Here is a 20,092-nt window from a genome sequence, read left to right on the forward strand (position 1 = left end):
TTAGAAACACCTACCAAAGAAGGTGTTTCCGATATTGTGGACAGAAGGTAATGCTGCCCAAGATTATCTTGCTGGGCGTTCCCTGCTTGAATAGTGTTACAGTGTTGAAGAGTGTTACAGATGAGCATGTAAAGTACTCTGGTCTAAAGCCTGATTAGTGGGATATTATAGTATAAGCTTTTACCACCTAGATGCTCTGGTGAGTCATGTGGGCCTGGCACGTTCCAGCGTATGTCCAAGCAACATGATACTGTGTTTTTAGAGAAATATAACAGGAAATACACACCACTGCTCAGGTGTGACAAGCTACCGAAACATACTAAAACAGCCAAAATGAACAAGTCTAGCTGTAATTAACTCTATTAAACTCAAATAAACACAAAGTTAGTGATTAGTGAGAGTATTTACCTGTAATTAATTCTATAAAACATTAGTATAAACCCAAATAATCAGAGATTTGTGAGTGTTTACCTGTAATTAACTCTATATAACATTAAAGTAAACTCAAATAAACACAAAGACAGTGGTCAGTGAGAGTGTCTACCTGTAATTAACTTTATATAACATTAGAATAATAAACCCAAATAAACACAGTAATATGTAACCTGTAATCAGCTCCATATAAGTTTATAAAAAAACCCTAATAAACATAAAGTCAGTGGTCAGTGAGAGTGTCTACTTGTACAACCCTATATAGCATTAGAATAAAGCCAACAAAACATAAAGAGAGCATCTTTTTCTATAAAATACTATTATTGTTATGATAGCTCAATTAACATAAAGTCAGTGGGAAATGAAGTGTCTACCAATAAAACACTTCTATCTACACAAATCTAGTATTAGAATAAACCATGTAGGCCCAGTATATTTCAGTGTATAACTAGACTGAAACACCCAACATAAAAATTACCTTCAGTGGGGAGTGGTCAGTTAGTGCCTGTAAAACTGTTCCCACCTAAACCAGATTGTATGCAGGTATAATGCTTTAGTCCCTGTGATGCAGATTTGAATTAATTACAGTGTAAATCTGGCTCTTTAAGTGGTGCACGTGCCCGGCGCGTGCGCTCCTTATGATTCAGCAGTCTTACTGTTTACTTAAGGCACTGTGTGCATTTACAGCGTGAGGCAGGTCATAAACAGAACCGGGGTTTACAGTCTTTCCTCGCTCAGCATTACTGGCCACATCACACATGTGCTGTAATGTCAACGGAACATGGGCACCTCGATGTGTTATGCAATTATAGGCTTATTATAATCCTCTAACAAGGCTTGATGAGCTAATGCACATGACTGCATTCATACAGATGAACTTCAAAGATAGATCTGAATGAACGAGAGACTGAATGAACGGTGCTCACTGGCCATTCTATCAGAACCCCATCCACTAGCTGATGTACAGTTAGTACTGTATTTATTGCACTATAAAGTACACCTGATTATAAGGCACACTATCAATAAACGTCAATTTGCGGGCGCCGAGTGGTCCAGCGGTGTAAAGCGCTGCCTCTATGAGCGGGAGGTCGCAGGCTCTCTCCCCATCACATTTAAAGGTGGCGCCGTGCGGCACGAGGCGTCTGTGAGCTGATGTATCAGAACCTAGCCGCTGGGCTTTCCTCCGAGCGCTCTAGCTGCTCAGGCAATGATTCATCAGCAGCAGCTCGAAAAAAGGGGTGACTGACTTCACATGTGTCGGAGGAGGCATGTGCTTGTCCACATCCTCCTAGCGTAGCAGGTGCCACTGGTGATGAGGACGCACAAAGGGGCGGGGCAATTGGATAGCCAAATTGGGAGAAAATGGGGAAAAATCAGAAAAAAAAACAAAAAATTAACAGCAATTTTCTGGTCTATTTTCATACAGAAGGTGCACCAGATTATAATGCGCATTATGTGACACTAGTGAGGAACAGGAGTGTCGTCATGTTTTCTTTCTAATTCAGCAGGTCTCGCTGCTGGGTGGTGGTGGGGGTAGCTAATAAAGTTAAGTAAAGCTAAATTAATTGAACAAAACTGTAATTCTTAAAAAAAAAAAATCGTCAAACGAGTGCTGAAAACTGCTATCGCTAGTCGTGGTTAGCACTACTAAATGCCACCTGACAGAGCTACACTGAGAAACTCTGAGTATTCCAGTAAACCAGGGTGATATTAGCTAGCGCTTTGTCCCAGGTAGCTTGTTTTAACACAGTAAATGTGCAGGCTACAGTCCAATATACTCACCTCTAAACGGCGAAAGAGCTAGCAGTTAGCGTGGTTAGCGGCTTATGCTAATGCTGCTTCAGCAGTGCTAGCCGAGGTTAACAGCAGTCTACAGGCTGATAATACTCAAATCTGAACAGCGAAAGGGCTAGCGCTTTGCTAGGTTAGCAGCTAATGCTAATACTGCTACAGCAATGTTATTCAGGGTTAGCAGCAGGCTACAGGCTGATAATACTCTACTCACCTCTGAACGGCAAAAGAACTAGCCCTTAGCATGGTTAGCAGCTAATACTAATACTGCTCCAGTCTCGGTGCTGGAGAACTAAACTGTGTAACGCTGCACTTCAGTCTATAGATCTATAGGTAATGTAGGTGTAATGAACACTCATAAGAAGGCACAATGCTCACATTTTATAAGAAAACAAAAATGGTGACATGACACTGACACGTAACCGTCATTTACTGCCCTGCACTAAACACACCCACCCTGGATGTTCTGATACAGTGTCATAATTTAAACAAGCTCCAAAGTTCATATGAGTCATGCAAATGTAGCCTTATACTGTCCATACCACGCAATTAACCACAGGGCGTGTAACATGATCTGATGTTGCCAACGTCATATCAGTGTGGCTTGTTTGAACATAGTTGGCAAACAGAAGTGTATCTGAGTTACAAGCCTCTACTTTTGATAAAACTACTATGCTTTTTTTTATACAAAACAACTAAAAAGAAGTTTTTCTTTACATTTGCTCTTTTGAAAAAAAAATGCTGTAAGTTTTACCTAAGGGATTTCTTAGCAGAAAACATCACAAATCTTTAAATGTTGCCCTAAATATCCCTTAAAGGTCACATTCCACTAGAATCGACTTTTTCTTGTTCTTTGTGAAATACAATAGGTCTGTCTGAGTTGTATATTTATGCTGCACATGAAACTGTTCCCCATACTCCATTGTCTGCAGTAGCTAGTAAAAGAAAATATTCTGAAAAAGGAGTTGATCAGAAAAAGCACTTTGTCTAAATCAACCCTTGAGTTCATGACCTCATCCACCTTGGCTTGCAACCACCCACAGGCAGAGCTAAAGCCGCCATCTCGCCGGCCGAGCAACGCCGTCTCGTCAGACAGGAGCTAACAGAACTAGAAACAGCAAGGCAGTTCATACCAGTGTTATTTGTGCAAATATCACATCAGTCTTATATGCTTTACCCACTAATTCAGAGCTAAGGAACACTAGTTAAAAGTAAAAATCCACTTTTTTACTTTCTGAACATGGACTACACACCAAATAGGATTTACATAGGATCTCCGGTGGATTTGGCATTTTGCAGAGACTCTAAGACTAGGCCAGTGGCTGAACTGCACTTAGCACTTACAACAACACATGTAAAGTGTTGTAAAGTAACATATGACATTGCAAAGACTGTTATTTACTTACTGCCTCACAGTGCTGTCAGCCAGTCAGAGGCGATATGTTTGCATGTATGAATATTCATGAGCAAGAGACAAAATCCTATTATTTACCCTTTCCCCAACTCCTCCACCGGACTAAAGCAGCATTATACTGGATCACTGGAGCACTTTTTTACACAAAAAAACAGCTCGCATGGCATTCATTCATACTATAGACCACAACTAGACATTTTAAAAAGAATGAAAAAACTATGGAGTAACACTTTTACAATTTCACAGTTAAAACACACACAAAATAAAAGTTTACTTAATATTTCTTAGTACATTACACACAGAATACATCTTTCCTATTGGTTTCCGGCCTAGTATGTGTCCAATACTGCTGCAGTTTTTAAGGTGGAATGGTAATAATTAGAATAAATAGAAGAAATATGCTGGATGTCTAACAGTAGAGTAGCCTCCATTTTCTTAGTTAAGTTAGCTTCTGAGAGATTTGTATGCAGCACATTTATTATTTCCCTTGGGTAATTACTGATATACTCTCTTAATTTTTACGTTTGATGAAAAAAACTTCATATGTTTTATACAGCTGGGCACAGAGCCTAATTTTGAGTATTTTTAAAAGGATATTTTTGAATAACTGTCATTTTGATGTTCTGTAAACACTGCCCAGTACAGGTACATGCAGGCTGAGCTACTGCCTCCCCTACTGAATCAGGCTCTGCTGGTTTCAGATGCTGGTATATGCTGGTCTTGATGATTTGGGTGATTGAAAAGCTGATCATCCAGGCAAAAATATACCCTGCGCTGATAAGCAAGCTGATTAACCACCTCAGTTCTTGAGAATCATAAGTAATGTTTCTACATTAGTTCGACGGATTAGCTGATCTGTCTGCATTGGCGTGGTCAGCGTGGCCATGCAGGTCAACCAGCATGGTCATGAAGGTCATGGTGCTCTACAGGCTTGGTCATGCTGACTTACTATTTTGGTCAGGGTTGGTCATGCTGGTCATGCAGTTTGGTCTAAACCATCATGCTTACATGACAACAGAGCCAGTAGAGCACAAATAACAGGTGGTGTTGAAATAAATTATCCTTTTCATAACAGTTATTTACAAATCTGTTGACCTTTTCACACAAATAAACAGAATTTTAACAAATTTAAGTTATCAAACCAAAGTTTGTAATATATATTGTCATACAGGATATAACTAGCAGTAAAATGTTTTGATTGATAACTGTATGCTCACATAAAGCAATAAAATAAAATGTTAGCTAACAGATAAAATAATAAAATATAATAAAAAAAAAGATAAAAACAAAAATGAAAAGCATAAAATAAAAACATAAAAAATACTGCTCTGGAAAAAATGAAGAGACCACTTCAGTTTCTGAATCAGTTTCTCTAATTTTGCTATGTATAGATATATGTTTGAGTAAAATGAACATTGTTGTTTTATTCTATAAACTACGGACAATATTTCTCCCAAATTCCAAATAAAAATATTGTCATTTAAAGCATTTATTTGCAATAATTAAAATATTGCTGAAATAACAAAAAAGATGCAGAGCTTTTAGACCTCAAATAATGCAAAGAAAACAAGTTCATATTCATAAAGTTTTAAGAGTTCAGAAAACAATATTTGGTGGAATAACCCTGGTTTTTAATCACAGTTTTCGTGCATCTTGGCTTGTTCTCCTCCACCAGTCTTACACACTGCTTTTGGATAACTTTATAGACGCACTCCTGGTGCAAAAATTCAAGCAGTTCAGCTTGGTTTGTGCTTGGTTTTGATGGTTTGTGATCATTCATCTTCCTCTTGATTATATTTTTTCCAGATAATAATACAACCAAAAACATGTAGATGTACTACATATACACAATATAGAAGTGAATGATTAAACAGCAGGTTGTAGAGATATACCGAGCATGTTATGTTGCAGTTTTGGACATGACCTATGTTTGCTTTTTCTCAGTAGTTAATTAATTCCACAGTAAATACCCCTGTGTCAAATCATAAAAGGCATTACCACAAACAGTGGACAGCACAGTGGGTGGTAGTGATTGTGACCGGTGGTGGTATTTGTTCTGTTCTGTAGTAGCTTTTTGACCAATGAAAGAATGAACAGTATCTTTACTTTCACTATATTACACCATTACATGTTATATTTAATCCATTTGCAGCCTGTTGTGTTGATGACTTATGTTTCTTGCTGATTTTGTGATTTATAGGGAGTACAGACCCAAAACCAATGTCACCTTTGTGGAAGATGGGAAAAAGGTTTCTGCCCTGACCCCGAAGACCTTTGTGTTTGTGCCGGAGTTGTCAGCTGGAGACCCCAGTACAGACAATGTTACTACTGTTAACATCCCAGCTGTGGTAAGTTAAAGGCATGTGTGTGTGTTTGTATGTCTGTGAGTGTGTGTGTGTGTGTGTGTGAGTGTGGTGACTGTCAGTGTAAGAAAAAAAGCCAATTCACAGACATTTCTTTGTGTTTGTGTGCCCCATTGAGATAAAAAAACCTTTAACAGATGCCATCTTCATATAAGGAACTTAAAAGGACTACTGTTTTATACCATATAGAGAAGAGGCTACTTTAATAGTCAGAAAAAAGTGCTAAATACGTGAAAAGGAACAACATTAGGTTTTTGATCACACAAATTGCAACCAACATAGAGTAAATGCAGCAATGATAAGAAAGTGGCAAAATGAATGATAACCTGCAAAAATCATATTTGTTAATTAGCTTCCAGCCCTTAAATATTTATTTATTGATTTTTTATGTTTGTTGGGTTTTGGTTGCAACCAAAAAATCATTTTAGTGCATTCCTAATATAAACTAAAAAAACTGCATTTGCAGCTTCACTGTTAAACAGTTATACAGCTCTGGAAAAAAAGAAAAGAGACCACTTCAGTTTCTGAATCAGTTTCTCTTATTTAACTATTTATAGGTTTATGTTTGAATAAAATGAAGATGGTTGTTTTATTCTATAAACTACAGACAACATTTCTCCCAAATTCCAAATAAAAATATTTTCATTTAGAGCATTTATTTGCGGAAAATGAGAAATGTCTGAAATAACAAAAATATGCAGAGCTTTAGACCTCAAAACAAGTTAATATTCATAAAGTTTTAAGACTTCAGAAATCAATATTTGGTGGAATAACCCTATTTTTTTAATCACAGTTTGATATCACGATGCAAGACAATTTTCTACGGCACTTTACAGCATCTGTGTCAATTAAAAGGATAAAATAGCCCTAAATAAGGAAATACCAGAAATTATATTTCTATTTGTGTCAGAGTTTGACAGCCAGTATACTTCACCACATCTTTTAATATCCCTGTTGATTTGATTAGCGCCACCATGTGCAGTAATGAAGCAGTAACTTTAGTAAGTCAAATTGGGTTGAGTCTTGGGGAGTTTAGAGTGCCTATGTTTCAATAAAAATATAAATATTGGACATCACATATTGATACAATATGTTCACAATGTATCACAATATCAGTATATTGTCCCACTCCTAAAAAAATATTTTTCAGACAGATATAATAAGTAAATTTGTTGTCAGTTTGGAAAGTTGCCTTTTCGTGTGTTGTGCCTAATTGTGCTCACTGCCAGAATCTGACTCCCTTCGAGTGCAGGTGTGTAGCGGATTCCCCTCTGATTATGTTTTTCTTCTGTTTGTAATTAAAAGTTAATCTACAGTTACAGTAGATACAGGGATCACCAGCATCATCTGTTACACCTGTACTGCTGCATGATGCTTGTGCACACAAATGGTTTTTCAGATTTCAGCACCACACTGGTTCTTTTTCTTTATCAATTAATTAGTGGGTTACACTGTAAACAAAAAGAGCCGGTCTGACCTCCTCAAATGTTGGTCTGAACTGAGGTTCCAAAACATTTCACACCCGCCATCTTGGTTTGTGCCAAATTGGAAAGTCTGAAAGTCCAGATTAACAGCATAGGTGTAGAAGCACAATGATTAATCGTGATCTTTCTCTTTTTATCTCTTTCTCTAGGCGGTGATGAATAAGCTAAAGGAAAGCAACTTTTGGGTGAGATCATTCATGTCCGTCTTAATGGGCTCCTTAGGGACCATGTTTTTTACCCACACTGTGAACGAGCTGCTGTGGGGCTTTGAGGACCCGCTGCTCAGCCGCCTGCACAAGATGAAGCCTGAAGTGGATGGGAAGTTCGGTCTCATGCTTGATGTATGTTTCTTTCCCTCTTTCTTTCTCTCTTCCGTTCTTTTCTTCTCTGAAAACCTGCCTTAGGAATACATACAGGCAAAAAAAATCAGAGCCAGTTTAGCGAAGTTTTGTATATCCATAATCATTTTCCTCAGAAAATAATCTCTCGTAAACTTAATTATGTGGTTTCTGTCACTATTTAACTCACTGTTATCTAGACTGCTGCTCAAAAAAAAATTAAGGGAACACTTAATCCTCACAGTATAACACAAAGTCAGATACACTTAGGGGATATCATTCTGCCCAGTTAGGAAGCTTAAGTGATTGTGAGTCAAATTCAACCTTCATTTGCTTTGTTGCGAATGAAAATGGCAACTGGTGCACTGGAGAAGCATTAGCAAGACAAACACCAAATATGCAATAGTTTTGCAGGTACAGGGGTTGGATAGTGAAACTGAAACACGCAATAATTTATTGTCCGGACGGACAGTTCTGGTAGAAACAGGAGAGTTGAGGTGCACATTGAATTCTGCCATGATTTGATCAGCCGTGGTTTTATGTTTTTTGGATACAATCTGGGTTAGCACCCGAACATCCCTTTCAGACAGCATCCTCTTTCAGCGTCCACAGTTAATCCTGTTGGATGTGGTTCGTCCTTCTTGGTGGTATGCTGACATTACCCTGGATACCGTGGCTCTTGATACATCACAAAGACTTGCTGTCTTGGTCACAGATGCGCCAGCAAGACGTGCACCAATAATTTGTTCTCTTTTGAACTCTGGTATGTCACCCATAATGTTGTGTGCATTGCAATATTTTGAGCAATTTTGAGCAAAACTGTGCACTTACCCTGCTAATTGAACCTTCACACTCTTACTGGTGCAATGTGCAATTAATGAAGATTGGCCACCAGGTGCTCCAATTTAGCCATGAAACCTCCCACACTAAAATGACAGGTGTTTCAATTACATTGTCCAACCCCTGTAGATGCCACAGACAAGTTCCATCTCTTTGCTAGTATCTGTGTCACTGCTAGTAGCATGAGGAGGAACCTGCAACTCTTTCATGTTCCACTGATAGTCCAACTCTTCTATGATGGTACAAGTAGGTTTGCTGTGTCTCTCAGCACGGTCTCAAGGACATAGAGAAGATACCGGGACACAGGCTTTTACATGAGAAGAACAGGACTGGTCCGTAGACGGGCATCAACCCAGTAGGAGGATCAGTGTCTGCGCCTTTGTTCGGTTAGAAACAGAAGGAGCACTGCCAGAGTCCTACAGAGTGACCTCCAGCAGACTGTATATCTCTCTGTGAGTGTGGCCTGTACTCACAGCCCAGCACTGTGCAGCTTGATTGACATTAGCAAGAGAATGCCACAATTTTACAAATCCTCTATTAGTGCAACATCTCATCATCCCGAAGCATGTGAAAAACGTGAAAAAGTCTTGAGACATTCTGGTGAACACTATGCTTTCAGCAATATCGTCCAGCATGACTGGTTTGGTGTTGGGTCAGTGATGATCTATGGAAGCATATATTCACGATTAATTTAAGTCTAGACATTTGATTTTTGTTTCCATTGACTGTTGTCTTGTCATTTTGCTACGATTAATTCATTTCACAATTGAAAGATTTTCAACTTAAATCTTTTGGTCATCGAGATCTGATGTGTGATTTAGATGTTCCCTTATTTTACTTAAGCAGTGGAGAAACATGGACTGACGCATTCTAGCATGGCTAAAACATTTAGCAAACTATTGTGACGAATGAATTTGGTCTATTTAGCTTTTACTCACATGTTAAAGCTACTATTTTCACCAGACATTTTAATGTGATAAGCAAAATAATAAGCAAATCTAACAGTGTTAAATTTCCTCTACACAGCAAATTGTGGTTTTTGGAATACACTCCCTGAGAGTTAAAATCAAATAATTTTAAGTGTATATGCATGACCATCAAATACATTCTTTAATAGAGTTAAAGTAACTTTTTACCATAAACTCCTTCACAGTTTTAACAAATAATGTAAACAATTAATTGTGTTATTAAACTAATATTACCCAAAAACATTGTAATACTTTAAACACTGCCATTCTCAGTGCATTTCCAGCACTTTGCCACACCTAACAGTGCAGAAGAGGGTAACTTGCTCTTACAGCCCTGGTGGGCAAGACTTCACACTGATGGTAAGCTGGGATTGGGGGACACGCCCATTAGAGAGTTCAGTCACGCTTCTCAACAACTTGGAATAAACTTTGAAATAATTTCTACACCGCCAAAGAGTTCCCCTCAACTCAACTTGTAGTTTAAGTTCTAAACTCTCACACATTTTTGTTTAACTCCAGGTTTTCGAACTCCAGAATTTGCTGTGAATATAAGTTAATTCAACACCGTATATAGTCATATATGTAACTCTATGATCAGTGTTACCCACAGGGTAAAACAATTCTCCACATTGTTAATTTTAAGTTTGCTTAATTTATGTTTGTATATTTTCTGAACTTCACCTAAAACTATATACCAGAGTATATATAAAATATTATAAAATGTGAGCTATACACAGAATAAATTACGTTTTATCCTATCTAAGCTTTATTTAGAACAGGAGAGACCATCAAAAACTGAAAAAAATGCAGTGGTTCTCCAATAACACAATAACTCCTGGGTGGAGACCCTTATCCACCATCCAACCCAAATCCAACACAATAACCCCAAAGAAAGAATAAGGGTGAATGCAGTGTATGATAAAAGTGAATCACAATCAAGAGGCGGAGCCTGTTACACAAATTTGAGTTTTAACTCAGAATAAAAAAAAACAACTATGTGGATTGATTATCACTGAGGGTTGTTAGAAAAACTCCCAGAGAGGTAAAACATGTTTACACTGGGATTTTAACAATATGTTTCATTGTTCTTTCCACAGAAAAATGGCAGTACCGACGGAGAGTTTGTGTACTTCACCGGAGAGCAGAACTACTTGGAATACGGCCGCATCGACACCTGGAAAGGCCAAAAGTAATGACCTTCCACCTTCTCCACCCACCTCAACTTGTCAGCAATATATCAGGCAGGAAATAGAAGGAAGAAGCACAGTGATGTAATTCAGGGAGTTTATTGTGTTTATTGTTAAAATGCAGCCGCTGCATTAAAAAAAAGCCTGGCTTGACATAAACCGGACGTTAATGATAAATGTTTGCACGCACGCAGTATTGTTACCTTGGATGTGGTGGAAGGCTGAATTTTAGGTAACTGTAGAGCTTGCCCAGAAGATTAGACAGCTCCAACCAAATCAGTGTTTCGGTAGTTGGCCCTTTCTTAGTTGGTTTCTTGTTGTTACTGCTAGAACTAAACCTTATACTTTTTATAATACATAAGCCTTCAGTATTCAACTGCATTTATTGAGTATTCCCGACCAGAGAGGGGCCTGGAAGGACATGGGAAAGGCACAAGAGAGGGGACATGAGACTGGAAAGAAAATGGAGGCTAGACATGGACCAAGGACTGGGACAGAGACTGGACAGGGGACTGGATTTGGGATTGAGCCAGGGACTGGGCAGGGGAATGGGCTTGGGGCACAAATGGAGAGAGGACAGGGGACTGGATGAAAGACTGGACAGGGGACGGGACAAACAACTAGACAAATGACTGGACAGGAGACGATGAACATAAATAAAATATGGGGTAAAAACTTAGAAATGGTTTAATAAGCCTATTGATCACCCTTTTATTTAGCCTCAGAATAAAACCAGCCTACCATAAATGCATTGCCTAATCTAGCACAGCATAAAAAGGCTTCTACATGCCACTTAGACACTCTCTGATCAGCCTAGCATTAGCTTTTAGCCTTTTCCCGGGCTCCACACACAGAGGTGCATGCTCCAAGTGGTGATCCTCAGGCTCTGGGGCACCCCAGGGAGTTATAGGGGTTGTGGTGACTTGTGTTTGCCTTGAGAAAAAATAAAAATAAAAAACCTATCAATAAGACAGAATTGAAACCAGCCAAAGGCTAAGCATGTAATACTGATGCTGGCTCTAAGAGAGAAGTATGCAATAGACAAGGATGAGAAACCATCATCAGCAGACATAAGTAGGGTAGTTATGACTACCCTTGGGAGTAGTACTTGGTAGTTACAGGTATTGTCTGATTAGACACTGGATCTCACTACAAGAGGAGGTAAAATTGCTTTTCCCACTGCCCTGGCTATTTATGGGTAGTTTACCTGGTTAGAGATCATTGACTGCTCCAAATGTGACACGTGGCTCTAGAATGCACTCAAAGACAACCTTTTGGCCAGCTGACAACCTTTAAGAGGGGTGCATCATTTTACTGTAAGAAGCAGGATGGTCATTTTGGCAAATTGCCTGCCAACTAGGCCATCTGTCAGTCAGCCACTGTCAGCTTTGTTTGCAGTAAGTAGTGTGTTCAACAAGGAACCTGCACATAGCATAGCATGCTGCAGTCAGTCATTCCTTGTAGTGGTAGGAGGGACACTAACAAACAGCTCAGAGATATTTGCAGGTCATCTTGAGTGACATGTGTTGCCCCTTATGGCAGGCAGGCTACCAGCTGGCATTTTCCAGCAGGATAATGCACATCCAATCACAGCAGTGGTTTTGCCAGATTGCAACACCTCTTTGGCTTGCCCCAGATTTATCGCCAGTTGAGCAATTTTGGGATCAGACTAAACACCTTCTTCTGAAACGTTTTTTTGAGTGTGCAGGATCTACAGGCCTGGTTTCAACATCTGTGGGCAAATGTGCTGTAGGATGTAATATGGAACCAATATGCTTCCATGCCCAACTGTAGCTCATCTTGTTTCCAGTCTAGAGGCAGCCCAACAGGGTGTTAGCACTGGTTTGCTCTCTGATAACAGTAGAAATCTACTGTAAAATAAACTCAAGAAACATGCCTATATATTTACTAGAAATATAGTGATTTCTATTGTTCCATTGTTCTTTCCACAGAATAACAGCACTACCGACAGAGAGTTTGTGTATTTTACCAGAGAGCAGAACTTCTTGTTAGAACCTTTATTCAATTGTTCAGTTTTCTTCAATAAATGATTCCTTTAACCATAATATTATAAACGCTTAGATACGGTATATCATCATTACATTCACACATAAAGCTGCATTCCCATTTTATTCAAACTCATTCTTAGTATGTTTTGTTTGGCAATGGGTTATTTGTATCCCTGTAGCTTAAACTGGAACATTGATGATACTGTATGTCTATAATTAGAGGGCAGGGAAGTCTAGACCGGGTGTGACTGCTGAGATTTTGAGAGAAAATCTCTAAAAAAAAAAAGGTATTCATCAAATATGGAACAATGGAAGTGGAAAGAAAGAGAACAAAAGGAGCCGATGACTTGGAGATTACATTAAAGGCTCTGTCAAGGTTACTGTACTGGGAAATGCTTGCAATAGGAGAGGAAGGCGTAGATGGTTTGGATGGTTGACGCAGTTTGTTTATGGTCTTAAAAAGAGCCTTGAGTCTTGAACTGGCATCATGATTATGCTGTATGAAAGAAGAGTGGGTAGAGTGAGAGCCCAGTATATGAGGTGGTGTCATTATGGGAAAGTGACTTGGAAAAGGAAAGCTCAGAAGCTCAAAGAGATGAAAATTTGAGAGATAGTGGTGCCTTTAAGACATAGGGTTTAGGGCCTTGCTCAGAGTTTCAACAGTGGTCATTTTAACCGAACCAATGAAACACATGCAGAACCAGTGACAGAAAAGTCAGAACTACCACCTGGGCCTACTAGGGTCCCTCAACCAAGACATCTTTGTAGACAGTTTGTGGAATGTAGTGCTAAAAGTCTTTTTGACTTGTCCCTAGTGCATAGGGACCTACACTATAGATAGGTTGCACCCAAGACTCAGTGCTGATTACAGATGCTGGTGAAAGAGTGAAATTTAAAACAGATGCAAACATTCAGCAGGCCATAATTACACTAGCTGAGCATTTCTAAACAGTGTTTGGCTTGTTGTCTTCTGAGCTTTTAGGAGCTCAGAGCTGGCCAACAACTCTGCTTTCATTTTTTTCTCAGAACAGTGGCACGACCCCAAAGCCGCCAGCAGTTGGCGTGAGAAGCTGTTGACTGTGCTCTTATAAAAATGTCAGTCCAGTCTTTTCACAGCTTTGGTCTCAAGAACTGTGTTCATTTGTAGAGGCAGTGTTCTTGTATGGATTCACTTCCACTCGTTAGGGGTGACACGATTCTCTAAATCCTCTATTCAATTTTATTTTCGATTTTCGGGTCACGATTCGATTCGATTCTTGAGTTTCTGTTTTCTTTTTTTTTACAGCAGAGAGGCCTATGCCAGTTTTAGATTAGTCTATGCTCAGTCATTGGTTTGATTCATCAAATTTACAATATCTTATTTCGAAAGGTGGGCTTGATATAAGTGATGCAAAGTGATACAAGCGATCTGCAATACACCACATTAGGCACTAATGGTCAAATTTAAATAATTTAATTAAGATATATATGTAATGCCATCTAGTGGCTTTTTTTGGTAACAGCAGTGTGCACTATTAAAACAGCAATGTGCAACATAAAATAAATAATAAAAAAAATACAGGAACAGTCATGTACAAAATAATAGAACAATTAGAGCCTTAACAAACTGAACTCTATCCTACTTTAACAGTTAAAGATGAAAAATAAGATTTTAAGACTTTTTCGGTCCCTGAGAATGATAAGTTTTTTTCTTTAACAAAGATATATTATTAACTTTATCTGAGAGAAAGATGCTCCTTAAGGTACCAAAACTATTAACATATTTGAGGCTAGACAAAACAACTGTTATTTTTATATTTTTAAGTTTTTCTTTAAGAAGATGAGAATGTCCACATTCTCTGGGGAAAGGGCTGCTCTTTGAGCAGTCACAATGTCCGTGGCGTCGGCTACAGTGTGCTGCGCCATTTGCGTAGCGCGTGTGCTTACGTAGCTTAGAGGGAGGGACAGTCGATCCTCTTTTTGACTTCGAGGCTCGAGACCATGACATCATTTCGATCGATTTCGATATTTCACCCCTATCACTTGTGAAAATCCGTATGATTGTGCTTAAATGTTTTATTGGCTACGTTTACATTACTTAAATACGATTTTTTGCTCAATGTGGCTCTGATCTGATGTTTTCATGGCTGTGAAAATGTGTCAAATCTTATTTTTTAAAATCAGATCTGAGCCACTTTCTTATGTGGTCCTAAATCGGATGTGTATCAAATCCATGGACATGCAACATAAATGTAAACGGTCAAATAGGAATTCAAGCGTCTTTTCGCTTTTACGCATGTGCTACGTGCTTCTCTCTCGTACCCACACATCTCTTGGTGCAGCTGTGCAGCTATAGCTGCAAAAAAACAGCAAAAGCAAACCACCTGGCCTTTTTTCACCTCCTCGACCTGAGCAAAAGATGCTCCACATATGAGCTGCTAACGCATCCATTTCCTTTTATAAAGCTACGAGTCGTCTCTCAAATATGACGTTTTTTGTTGTTGGTGAGGCAGCGTTTCAGGGACAGATTCGTTCACAGTACACACAGATACAGGAGTTAGCCGAATTCGATCTGAGCGAAAAATCAAAATTGAGCAATGTGGCTTGTAATACAAATATATCCTTTGTCTGCTTAAAATGTTAAAAGTGTAAACAGTAAATGATTAACAGCAAATGTGTTTTTCCCTGCAGGCTAATGTCGTTTTGGAACACCAATCAGAGCAACATGATTAACGGCACAGATGGCAGCGCCTTCCACCCCTTCCTGACGAAGGAGGAGCGTCTGGATGTATTCACTGCAGATCTTTGCAGGTAACGTCTCCTCAGACAACTCTAGGTCAATAGTATTTGCTCATTTTGCTCTTATTGTTACATTTGGTTAGGCGTGAAAGCTGTTTTCTAGCCCTGGAATGATCCTACTGAAATCGATAGTCTAGGGTTTGTGAAAGCTATCCGCTCCCGTTGCTGTGTGTAAGGTTGCGTGATTGGTTGATATTGTTACATGACTAGATTTATTTATTGCATTACTTATGATTTGGTATATTATAGTCCAGTCTTATCTTTAATACGCATCAGTGCAAGCTTAATAAACCCACACTGTGATAGGAAGTTCAGTTTTGTGGAGTGATTATTAAGGGTACTGATGGCATGGTTATAAATGCTCACCTGATCTACATCAACTAAATTTAAATCTACTCAAAATGCTATCAAATGATACCAATCAAAAAATAGCCGAAGCTTATTACCAACATTTTGCGATCCTACATGCAAAAAAATGACACATTAAATTGTGCAATCAATCCACGGTTTGGATGGAATTTATGCAATAATGGCTGACTTCTCTATTTCTGATTCCCAGGAAAAAATTGGGTAAGAATAAAAAAGACATTTTAACAAGAACCAACTGTTCCTTGTATGCAATGATCAGTTCTTTCCAAAACATGCTTTAAGGAACGATGACCAAGTCGGAAACAAGGTCATGGGCACAAGTGGCTCATTGGTGCGATCCATGGTGGTCCCATATCATAACTTACAGATCTGAAAGGATCTGCTGCTTCTGTATTGGTCCCAGATCACTGAACACCTTCAGAGGTGTATTGGTCCACACTGAACACCTTCAGAGGTCTTGTGTTGTCCGTAACTCTATGGATCAGGAGTGCGTTTCCCGAAAGTGATCAATCTTAGCGAAAAACGAATGAACTAATGAATGACGTGAGAAAAGAACAAGCCAGTTCTGCGAGTGTTTCCCAAAGAGTTACGTTTAAATGTAAGGCTGTGAGAAACACTCTTTAATTAACCATCAATCTTAAATACGAGATAACAGAGTTCTTAGCGCTGTAAAGCTTTTTGGAAGCCCACCCCGGAGCTGTTTTGGTAGCATGAGGGTGACCTTGTGGATCTGCTGCTAAAGCTTTTAAAGGTTTTTACCCTGTTTTGAGGCTCTAAACTGCACGTCCACGTCCAGAGTCCAGCGGTGAATACACAAGAGCCTGGACATTGTTTACCTTCCAAAATATTTCCAGAAACTATCCCAAATACACTTTGAATTTGGGTCTTTGTTATATTGACAGCTCATGTATAGTACATTTTATGAAGGCCATGCTGAATGGTTGAACTGCCCAAGACAGAATAGGAAAGATAGGATATAGAAGAAAACAACAAATAAATGTGGCACAAAAAAAAGTGACAAAGCCTCGGGGGCTGGACCTGAAATAGTATATCCAAAACAGTGTGTATTGGTCAAGCGGAAATGGTGTAGAAATACAGGGTGTTTGTAAAAAATAGGATTTTAACCTTGAAAATAGTGATAAAAAACACAATAAATAACCATATTAACCTTTCCACCAGCAGAGAAATTACATATAAAACAAATAGCATATCAACTTTTACTTAAACCTATGGGTATGGGTATTTTCTTTAGCTTGTCCTGTCACAAACTTTTTTTTTTTGCAAACGATATATTGTCCCAAAAATTGTTGCAGTAAAAAATGTTGGCATTTGATAACATAATATCCTTACATAATATCCTAAATTACACTCTTGTAAAGGCAATTAACTTTCCATTCCTGATTGCTCACCCAAATTTGGAACCCGAAAAGTTGCCAACTGGAAGCAAAGTAGGTATAGTAGGTTCTTCAGTATTTATACTCCATGACGTGCAGCCCCGGTCTGTCCATGCTGGCCCGCATTGGGCCAGCATAAAGACCCTGCCTTAGCCTTCAATCAAGAGACACTAAAGTTAAGCAACTAGAGCTGCGCTGGGCCATTACTATGTTTCTTTAATTTACTTTTAAGTGTTGATTGAGGGCATTCTATCTAATGAAGGTATGTTTTAAGTTTATTAAATCCCTGAATCTGTATCTCTCTGTGCTTCCGCACAGCTAGCAGGTTATGGTGGCCACCCCCTATCCCCAGGGGCGCTGTCACAATATATGTAATTATATTTTGTAAGTGTAAGCACAATGGACAATATCACGATTATTAAAATAATTAAATTTATGTTGATTTATTGAACAATAAGTCGATAATGTATTTTTTGTGACAGGCCTACTATCCAGCAAACCATTAAGTAATCATTCCACCTGTAGAGAACTTAGCAAATAACGTATCTGCTTTTTATTAAAATGGCTAGCCATTTAAAATGTCTATTCATTGGTTTACCACTGGGGGCTTATTTATAGGTTTAGCAAAGCACACTGCAAAACACACAACTCTCTAAACACAAAGGCATTTGATATATATGGCTGTAATCTTGGTGATAACTGAAATGTAAAAGAGATTTAAGTTTGTACAGGTGGAACAGGCACAAATTGTTTAGCTGTGTAGCTTGGTTACGCTAAGCTAACCATCTTGGAGGGATTCTAGCCAACCAAGAAGCGCAACCTGCAAAAAAGAATCGCACAAAAAAGGGCTTGGGATTAAACGCTGCCATTTAAAGCTGGAAAATTAAATTTATATGCCTTATTCTAGTGGAATTATCGCTAAGCTAATTAATAGTCTAGGAGGTATTCTTGCTGAACAAGCTAAGCTTTACATTCATAACTGTGCACAGGCTATGTTAGTGCTAACTAGCTAGCTAGCTAGCCAATCCCTGATTCAGGGATTCAGTCCTCAAAATGGTGGTGGCTATAAATTATGAAATTATGATAAACTGGTGTATTTTACTCTCTTGTGTTGTGTAGCTTGGTAAGTGAAGTTCTGATACACTTGTGTTTTATCCGCACAGCTGGCACTAAAGACGTTCACGTTTGCACTATATGTGACTCTTCACCTTCTTCAGTGTTTGTTATTAAAGATTAGAGCTGAGCTGCTGAGCTGCATTTGGCTCTCCGTTCCACACTTCCTTTCTTTTGTCCAGTCGGATATTGTAATTGCCGCTGTGGGATCCATTTCGTGTTTCGTTGTGAAAACTTTCACGGCTGACCTTCCTGTGAATGAAGCCCAGTTCTGGGGTCATGTTTACCTTAGGATATCGGGACCTGTGGGTTTGTTTTTTAGTCGTAAAGAGGAAGAAATATATAGAAAAGTAAATAAAAATTACACATAAATTTGATAAGAAAATAAATACAATCACACAGAAAAAGCAGTTTGGAAAAATACAGAAATTATTAAATACAACTTGGTAAAATTAATTCAATTAATAAAAAAAATAAACAAACACAAACTAGAAATATTAAAACCAGAAACGTAAATAAATAAATATAAAAAAAGAAAAGTAAATAAATAAATGGGATTAATAAATAAAAATGTGTATGTCAATTAAAAATATATATGAACTAATACAAACTAGAAAAAATATTAAAAAGAGAAATAAATTAATAAATAAATGGAATTAATAAATAGAAATGGACAAATCAATGAAAAAAAATAAATTAACACACAATTAAAAAATATAATAAACAGAAGTAAATAGAAATAGGTACATTAATTAAAAACAACTAAATAAACTAACAATAAACTAGCAATTAATAAATAAAAAGGCTCCATCAAAATGAACCAAATTGCTAGAAATATATAATTAACTGAACATAAATAAATACATTTAACTAGTTAAAATTTTAATACAGATATTCAAATTGTAAGTAAATATTGTCAGTATATATTTTTTAGTTTTTAAATATTTGTGGTGGCTTTTTCACAGAACAGAAAAAAAATAAAAAAATATGTAAATAAATACACACCAAAATGAAAAATAAGAAAAAAACTATCCAAAAACAAATAAAATGCGCAAAAATAAAAAATTAAATCAGAATTCATGAATAAATAAATATTAACAGAATAAAAAATATATAAATCGAACAATATAATAAAAAAATGAAAATACAAATAAATGGTATTAATGCATTTTATTGAGTCATTTCTTTATTACTTAATGTATTTTTGATATTGATAAATACTCACCTTAAATTTAACTTTAATTCATCTAAATGTCAAAAAAAAAATAATTATAAGTAATATTGTTTTGTTAACGTTCAGTCCAAAGCCTCATGGTGGCCTAACGTGAGAATGATCTGAATGGTGTAATATGTGTAAAATGTAATAACAAACGACTGTCCTCAGTGTGGGAAACTCAGTTCCTGTTTGACAGTCCCCTCAGTGTAGCAGATGACTCACGTGTTTGGACAGCATGTTCTGATCAGTGTGGGAACAGGCTGGGTTTTGTAGAATCTTTATTGCATCCTGCCATTGTGCACAGAATTACACCTGGACTACACTGTATTACACTGTGTCAGATTTACAATTCTTTATATATCAGTTTTCATCACACAATATTGATAATGGTGCATT

The 20,092-nt window shown here is 37.8% G+C and overlaps 1 protein-coding gene across 2 annotated transcripts in view; it reads left to right on the forward strand.

Annotated features, from left to right (window-relative positions):
* Positions 1-20,092, forward strand: part of scarb2b (scavenger receptor class B, member 2b) — an 80,775-nt gene that overhangs the window by 26,250 nt on the left and 34,433 nt on the right. For both annotated transcript variants that reach the window (XM_049466161.1, XM_022676324.2), the window contains exons 3-6: positions 5,838-5,985; positions 7,634-7,825; positions 10,728-10,819; positions 15,497-15,616. In XM_049466161.1, the coding sequence (XP_049322118.1) occupies positions 5,838-5,985; positions 7,634-7,825; positions 10,728-10,819; positions 15,497-15,616 (552 nt within the window). The remainder of the gene's footprint in view (positions 1-5,837; positions 5,986-7,633; positions 7,826-10,727; positions 10,820-15,496; positions 15,617-20,092) is intronic.

This window comes from Astyanax mexicanus, chromosome 17, assembly GCF_023375975.1.
Source record: "Astyanax mexicanus isolate ESR-SI-001 chromosome 17, AstMex3_surface, whole genome shotgun sequence".
Classification (NCBI taxonomy): Eukaryota; Metazoa; Chordata; class Actinopteri; order Characiformes; family Acestrorhamphidae; genus Astyanax; species Astyanax mexicanus.